The following is an 8,771-nucleotide window of genomic DNA, read 5'->3' as shown; positions in this document are numbered from 1 at the left end:
AAAGTATATGTGAACTGCTGTATGAAAAGTGAATTTACTCTGTAAATCTTCACCCAAATCCTAAAAAAAAAAAAGACTTATGGCAATAACCAAAACACCAAAAAAAAAAAAAAAAAGTAACTCAACTACTTTCTTTAACAGTCTTCTGATCTTTATGTAATTTTAACAAAATTACAATCACAGTGGATGTACAATTTTGAATTCTGATTTTTGCCCTTTTGTAGCTCTTCATTAGGTTCATTTTTTATAATTGACATGCTGTCTTATAATCCATCAGATTGACAGTTTATTTAAAATAGCAATAATTCTCCCTGAAAAAAGGTTTGAGTCATCTATCAAAAGCTTTCAGTTTTCAATAATCAAGGGAAACGCATGGGTTTTCATGAAAGATGGCAAAAGTGTCATCTGAATATGTCACACTAGTGCAACTGGATTTATAAAAAATTATGCAACTACACAGATTCCACACAGTACATAATGAAATAATAATTCCATCACATTGCCTTCTACATTAAATAATTTTTGCTAAATTAGTTATTAATATTTTAAACTAAAATGATACCAACAAATAACTTATTTGTACAGAGTCCCATGATACTAAGTTGTCCTAGTAGCTTTGAATTAAGGAAAGATGTCCATTGTTCTCTATCTCCTTTTGCATCTTACTGGGTTCTTATGCAAGCAAAGTGTCAGGGAACTAAAGGAACTCAAAGCAAGACACTAACTTGTGTTCAATAAATATGTGTTGAATGGAAAAATCAACTCAGCATCCAGGTTAAGTCTACTAGCAACTCACAGTTCTGATTATTGTGTTTAAATTTCTAATGTTGAGGCATTAATCATTCACAGATATTGCTGCGAGGATAAAAAGATCACTTCTGATTAGTGAAGGTTTACTTAACTTCAACGACTTAATTAAAAATGAAGATAGAACTTCTAGTCATCTGCCATTTGTGGAAGAAAGTAGCCCATACTCTCCGGAGACATTCCACAAATATTTGTGTCCCTGTCATGTGCCAAGCACTGTGCTGGTTTGCCAGAAATATAGTGGTGCTCAGTACATATATATATGGTCCTTGGTACTCACACATTCTTACTGTAGCTGTTGAGTGTAGACTTGGAGTCAGATACCCCAACTCCATCTCTTACAGGCTCTTTGAACTCAGAGAAGTTGGTTAATATTAAGGCTTTAGTTTCTTCTGCATAAAATAGAGATAAATATATGTGAAGCACTTAGTGCCTGACACATTTAAGTGGTCAGTAAATGTTATTCTTATTGGGAAGATTTATGTACATTTAATTTATGTGATTCTATAAATATTGTTTTGATGTTTATCTTGCCATAAATAATAAAGACTGCTTTTCCATATCCATTACACTACTAGGGTGCATTTAAATTACTCAGCACCTCCATATACAAGGTCCTCCTAAAGCCCACAAACTGTGCCTAAGACAATGGGTCATATTTGGGGATGTGATACAGTATCATTTGGGGTGGGTATTTGATCATGGTAAGTCTGTCTATTCCAGTGATGTGGGACTTATCTTGCACTAAAAGGAATTAAAATCAATTTAAATTTTTAGGCATTTCTTGTGACAATAGAAAATAGGAAGGAAGAGAAAAAAATATATTAACCTTAGACATTTATTCTTGCTTAGTTGGTAGGGGTGGGGAGGTAAGGAATATAGATAAAGGATTTTCAGTTTTATTTTATAATTTTATAAAACATATTTTATTGGCAAAAATATTGATCACTTTGGTAATAACCATCATATCATTTTACCCACTTTGATTGCTATCATAGTAAAAGGACATTTCTCATCCACTAACAAAATTGCCAAAAAGTTATCTGCATAATTTTGAGCAAGCTGTACCGGCTTCACTTACTTTTAAGCATTATCTAGATTTTACGATATAGACATGGTAGTATACACAAAGTATCTGGGATTAAAATCAGATAGATCTTGGCTTAAATACTGGTACTACTATTTATAAGCTGTGTGAACATAAGTAAGTTATTTATCTCTGATTCCTTTTTCTCTATTTCTAGAACAGAGATAAAAATGCATATTTTGGAGCGATGAATTAGATCTGGAGATAAGAATTTTAAAGTTTCTAATACATAAAGGAGCTCTGGTCGTGTGGTGCCTAAAGCATTTAACTGCTAACCAGTAGGTTGGTGGTTCAAACCCATCAGCCACTCTACGGCAGGAAGATGGGACAATCTACTTCCGTGAAGATTACTGCCTCAGAAACCCAAAGGCGGGTCACTAAGAGTTGGAATTGACTCAATGGCAGTGAGTATGTCTGTTTGTTTGGTTTTACAATAAATAAAAAAATATGTACAGTAAATAGTAGTTAAAGTCATCTCTATCACCTGTCTACTGTTGAGGCTTGTATGTTGTTATGATGCTGAAAAATATGCCACCAGTATTTTCAACATGTACCATCAGGATCACCTATGGTGAACAGGTTTCAGTGGCACATCCAGACCAGAAAGAAATGCCTGGCGATCTACTTCTGAAAATTAGCCAGTGAAACTCTAGACATCACAGCAGACTATTGCCCAATATAGTACTGGAAGATAAACCTCCCAGGTTGCAATCGAAAAAAAAAAAAAAAAAAAAACTCACTGCCATCAAGTCGAATCTGACTGATAGCAACCCCCACTGTGTTTCCAAAGCTGCAAATCTTTATGGAAGTAGATTGCCCCATCTTCCTCCTGTGAAGCAAGTGATGGGTTTGAACCACTGACCTTCTGGTTAGCACCCAAATGCCTTATTCATTAACCTACCAGAGCTCCTTCCTAGGTTGGAAGGCACTCAAAATATACAATGACCACAACAGTGGACTTGAGCATAGTGAAGATGGTGCAGGACTGGGCAAAGTTTTGTTCTGTTGTACATGGGGTCAACATGAGTCAGAGCCAACTAGACAGGAACTAACAATAGCATGGTCATCTCAACATGGAATTAAATGATAATTTCACATTTGCTTAGAAAATTACCTTAAAATGAAGACTTGAATGTGTCCTCCTTGAACATTAGCTACCAGCAAATGTCTTCTATCTCAGGAAAATTAAGCATTGTTATTATTTACAATTAAGACAAAATGGTAAAAGAATGGGGAATGTGAAATAGATAACATTCTAGGAATAACCTACTCTAAGAGTCTGTAAATCTCCTGGTGAAAAGATAAGACCCTGAACACACAGTAAGGAGATGTTCTCATAAAGAAATGTATCCACTCAAACAGATCCAAGATAATACCACAAGAGAAGATAGCAGTTTGCAAGGAGTTTAAGGAAAAAGTGAGTATATGGCCTTATAACTACAAGAGGGAAGAGTGAGTGTCCAAGCAACCAGCCATAATTAGCTTTTCCAGGGACAGCTAAGATGTGACAATAATCAGGCCACAATATTTGATGCACTTATTGCTAAGAAGAGCTCTGGTGGTGTAGTGGTTAAAGCACTTGGCTACTAACCAAAAGGTCAGTGGTTTGAACCCACTAGTCACTCCACAGAAGAACGATTCTGTAAAGATTTACAGCCTTGGAAACCCAATTGAGGTTGCTATGAGTCGGAATTGACTCTATGGCAGTGAGTTTGGTTTGGTTTTTGGTTTGTTGCTAAAAGCAGCTATCTCCCATTAACCTGAGGCTGTGATAGCTGAGCAATGTTCTGATATGCTTTTTGTTTTCAAAGTATCCTTTTTCATTTAAGAGAACCGGTATTGATTTACTGAGCTTTATTATTCATAACAAGTACTAGAACTTGTTATGGTTACAGGTAACAGGATAAGAAGTAGGAAAGATGGTAATTCTCTCCACTACACCATTATCTTACATGCTTGGATATGAACTACCAAGTATTTTGGCAAACTTGTAGACAAGAATTTCAAAAGACCGACCCATATTTTAGCACCTTAATTCTAACATACACTTGAAAGCCTGACCTTGAAAGGCCAGTGGCTTGAAAAGGTCTATTCCTCTTTTTGTCCACATTTTATTCACTTTCCCCACCCCTGATCAGATTCATTCCAGAAGCTTCCAAATTTGTGCTGGCACTGTCTGTGGAAGCAAATGCTTCTGAAGCCATCTGACAAAGAAGCCACTCTTCAGTCTCAGCTTCACTCCCACTAAACATACACATCCTTAAGGTGTTTATTTAAATAACTTGTTTATTTAAATAACCTGTGTTCACAATTCTGGCCTTTGTTTTATCACAATATTTTCTTTTTCTAACAAACCTGCCATCCACAAGGAATGTTTGTACAGACAATTACTTTACTAGGCTCTTAAACCAACATTGCTTAACTTGGATGAAGGCTAATCTGTTTGGGATGGGGAAGGTTACTGGAGCCAAGATTGTAGCCAGTAACAGAACTAGAAGGGTCTTGCCCTGGACCACGGGAGAACCAGCTTCCTATGCTCCATCCTTGCCACAGGTGCACTTCTCTGAGGATGTTGAGAGGGCTGGGGACAAACCACTACAGTGTAATCTACCTCTACCCACGGTGCCTTGAAGAGGCCATGTTGTTGTTGTTGTTGTGTGCCGTGGAGTCGGCCCCGACTCATAGCGACCCCTCCTTGGGTTTCCGAGGCAGTATCACTACGGAAGTAGGATTGCCCAACCTTAGGAACCCCGCTATCACCGCTGAGTGGCTGGAGGGCGGAGGGCGGGGAGCCAGCACCGTGACGACGGGCTGGGCATCACGTAGGCAAGGCGCGGCCAGGGGAGGAGCCGGAGCCTCGCAGCTCTACAACCTGTCGCCGCCGCTGAAGGCGCGTGGCCCGGCTTTCACACAGGGGCCGCTGCCGGCCGCTCATTCTCAAGGGCAAAGGGAAGGTCACAGGTCACGGGCCAAGGACGTGAAGACGGCAAGGGCAACGAGGCCAGGCGGGAATTGGAAAGCTCAAGTGTATCTCTTAAACATCCTTCCACGATGTGTAACCTCCAAAAATGTCAAAATACGGCCACCGGAGTCTTTTCAACTCATCTGAGACTAGTGGAAGAGAAAGGAAGAAAACACACACACATACTCGGGGAATCCAGTCTCCAACCTGAGCAAATTTTAAGGCACAAAGTGACTGCAAAAGCAGTATTTGCCTGGGAAGCTTTGATCTACTTCCAGTTGTTGGCTCCGCCACTAATTGGGGATTTACACTAGATTAGGGAATCACACCCTCTGGAAACCCCAGCGTCCACACATGCAAAAGACAGACTTGGGGCCCGACGGTCCATCCTGATCCCACAGCAGGATTGCAAATCCGCTGGTGCGGCCGTATCACCGCTTCTTTTAAAATATTAAATATTTAGTCATCATCCTCGTCCCTGTATGTTGTCCCTTTCTCCCAAAACTCAGCCTCTAATTTGTGCGTGTGTGGGTGTGGGTGTGTGGTGATGAAGGTTGGGGAAGGCTGGAGTCTACACTGCGGAGCGCTGCTGACATCCCGGGGAGTCCTCTAGCTTACTGCCGCCACTGTTGGGACGTGTTTCTCACAGAGGAGAGGTTGGAAGAGGGTAGGCCTGGTGACCCATTTGTTTTCGGTTTTATCACGAGCCAGAAAGGAAGAGGAGATAAGAGGGGAGAAGAATCTTTAAAAGGGGAAAAAAAAAAAAAAAAAAAAAATCTCGAAATGAGAAGTGGTGGCAGGCTGCCAGGGGCAACACCCCAGCGGAGCCCCCGGCTCGCGCCGCGGCCCCTGCAATGCAGCAAAACAGCCCACTCCTTGCCCCGCGCCACGGAGGATGCGAATCCGCGGAAGGAGTCGCAGGGGAGCTAACCTTTTTTTTCCTTCTTATTTCCTTGAAAGCAGGGGTAAGGGACCGGAGAGGGCGGAAGGGTGCAAAGACCGAGCTGATCTGGCAAGTTGCGGCATCAGAAGCCGCCGCCACCACGAAAAAAGCTCTACCTGAGTTTAGGTGGGCAAGCTTGGCTTTTATTCCACGATTCACATTAGAATGACGTCCGGCATGTCAGACGACCCAGTCGTCAATTTCAATTTAAAAATTAAAAGCAGAGCAGCAAAATTAATTGGAAAATAAGACCTCATCACTGTATTTTTTCTCCACCTTCCAAACAACGCCCCCCCCCCCTTATCCCCTCACTTTAGTGACTCCAGTAGCTCCACTCCCAGCCCTCGTCAGGCCAACAGGTATCACTGCCATTCCTGGGCGTTGGAAGATTCTTCCTGGTAGCTTCCGCCCCCACCCGCAACCCTCCTACCTCATCGCTTGGGCGCAGGGCCGCCCCTCCCAGCGCCTCGGCCTGCCGGCCGCATCCCGTAGGGTGCGCTGGCTGCAGCCTCCGTCCCTGCTTTCATTCATCCCCGGCATCCTCCGGTGCTAAAAACCCGGGAAGGCATTTATTCACCTTGGGCATCCCCGCCGCTGGTCAGGACTCCGATGGCTTTTCCGGCCCCGGAGAGGTGTTCCAGGAACTTCCTGAAGGAAGTTTTGGGTGTACTTGGGGCGTCCATGGTAAGAAAGGGCGCCGAGAGAGGCCGGATAAGTTACAAGGAACCGCTGAGGTTCCAGCTCCCGCGTACAGCCACCGCCGCCTTGCGAGCAGCGTTTAGAGCTGTGCAGCCTCCCGCCTCCTCTAGGGCTCCGCGCCGACTGCCAATGGGCGGCGGCCCTGCCGAATGATCACCTACGCAGAGAGACTCGCGTCCAATCCTGCCCCCAGGGGGCGGGCTGAGAGCGCGAGCCTGCCGCAGCCCGGCTGAGGGACCTCGGTTTGGGGTGTACAAGCTGCCAGCGAAGGGGCCGGGGGTGCGTCTGGCACCACTGAGACCTTACGTCAGGGCGAAAGGCATGCCGCGAGCTCGCAGCGGTTCCCGGCAGTTGAGGGAAGACTGTTCCGCGTGCGCCAGGTTTCCTGCTGTATTCCTAACAGGGCGGCAGGCGTTCTGGAGCCTTGGTGGTACCGGCTTTCTTCCTCCGGGCTTCCCCAGTTTTACCTCCCAGCCTGACGGCCAAGAGGAAGGAAGTGGGAGCGGATCTTCAAGCTGGTGGCAGAATGTGGGCGTTGCTGGCTACAAAGATACCGACGCTTTCATTTTCCCCTGTCGCCACGGAGGCTCTGGCGCATCTTTGGCTACTACAGCCCCGCGCTTGTTGAAGGAGGTGGGGGTGGGGAACTGAACAAGGAATGCCAGGGGAGCGATCCTTAGAGACCCCTTCGCAGCCAGGCGTGCGCTAGATGCTGAGAATCGCAATGGGAGTTGAGGGAGAGATAGGAAAGGCTTAGCAGATAAAATGAGAAACGAAAGTATTTCTTACGGAATATATGTATTTAATAAGTCCCATAGATAATTCTGATGAGTGCAGAATTTGAGAGCCACCACTCAAATGGTTTAAGCCCTGAGCTGGGTGAGTAATGATGAACAGGAAACATTGAGTGGTTTTGAAGATGACACAGTAGGTGGCCTTTCCTTTCCTGGGCTCAGGAGAGCTGTAGCAGGGTTTTAACAATTCTGCCTGCGGAACCCAACAGCCCAGTTACAGAATTGGTGCTGTCAGAATAGAAGCTGTAAATATTCGTCCCTTTCTGGAGCAACTCACACTTTAAAAATGGGTGCACACTGAATTTTTATTTTATCCAAATGTCCTTTACCTTCTTAATAAAATTGGTATTTTAAAGTTTAAAACTTGAAGCTTGGTTGCTTTAGGAAATGATAGACAAGCTAACAGTCCAAACTTGTCAATGGGTTAAATACAATATAGTGGAAAATACAATACAATAATATCAATAGCTATTAATATTATGAAGATAATAACTATTGACAGGGAAATATTTTCAGGGTATGTTCATAAATGAAAAAGCAGACCTAGACAGGGTACGGAGTCCCTGGGTGGTGCAAATCATGAAGCCCTCCACTACCAAAGGAACCAAAGGTGGTTCTAACCCACCTAGAGGCACCTCAGAAGAAAGGCCTGGTGCTCTACTTCCAAAGTTCACAAGAGCAGTTCTAATCTGCAACACGTGGGATTGCCATGAGTCAGAACTGACTCTGTGCAATTATTTTGTTTTTAGTTTTTGAGACATAGTGTGTGCCTGGGTGGGTATGAATGTAGACGTTTTTATGTCCTTTATTTCGCCCATTATCTCATTATGTGAATTCTCTTGCTTTCTTCCAAAATAAGTATTGGTTTGGGGATGAAAGTGTTATAATTTTTAAAAAATAAAATTTCAGGCGCCAGGCCCCCAAGATTATGTTTATTTTTGCAAAAGCTTAAGTCTAAGAGTTGTGGGTCAGGTATTTGATTCATCTGAGGAGCTATGACACATTTGCTTAGTTTATCAGGGTATTCCTATAGCAATAGCTAGCATAGAAATGGAGTCTGTGGATGGTGCAAATGGTTACCATGTTCTGCTGGTAAGCAGTAGGTTGGAAGTTCAACTCTACCCAGAGGCACCTCAGAGAAAAAGCCTCCTGATCTACTTCCAAAAAATCAGCCACTGAAAACTCTATGGAGCATAAGTCTACTGGGGCACCCATAGCACAAACCTTGAGTCAGAGTCAACTCTGCAGCAACTCATTTTTCATATTGTTGTTGTTATGTGCCATTGAGTCAGACCCGTCATAGCAACCCTTCCTTGGGTTTCTGAGGCAGTATCACTATGGAAGTAGATTGCCCAACCTTCCTTCTGAGGAGTGGCTAGTGAGTCAAGTGCCTTAGGCACTATGCTACCAGAGCTCCTATTTTTCATATTGCAATATATTTATTTTGATACTTCTTAATTGTTGTTGTTTTTCCAAGTT

At 43.4% G+C, this 8,771-nt stretch overlaps 1 protein-coding gene across 1 annotated transcript in view; it reads right to left on the bottom strand.

Moving 5' to 3' along the window:
* LOC103203151 (phosphofructokinase, platelet) overlaps positions 1–6,482 on the bottom strand; it is a 120,914-nt gene extending 114,432 nt beyond the window's left edge. Inside the window, exon 1 of the mRNA XM_042781955.1 lies at positions 6,377–6,482. Within this exon, the coding sequence (XP_042637889.1) occupies positions 6,377–6,482 (106 nt within the window). The remainder of the gene's footprint in view (positions 1–6,376) is intronic.
* Positions 6,483–8,771: the final 2,289 nt, after the last annotated feature.

Source organism: Orycteropus afer, unplaced genomic scaffold (assembly GCF_000298275.1).
Source record: "Orycteropus afer afer isolate SDZICR_OR568_19922 unplaced genomic scaffold, OryAfe1.0 scaffold00203, whole genome shotgun sequence".
In the NCBI taxonomy this organism is placed as follows: Eukaryota; Metazoa; Chordata; class Mammalia; order Tubulidentata; family Orycteropodidae; genus Orycteropus; species Orycteropus afer.
This window is presented reverse-complemented; position numbering and strand designations above follow the sequence as displayed.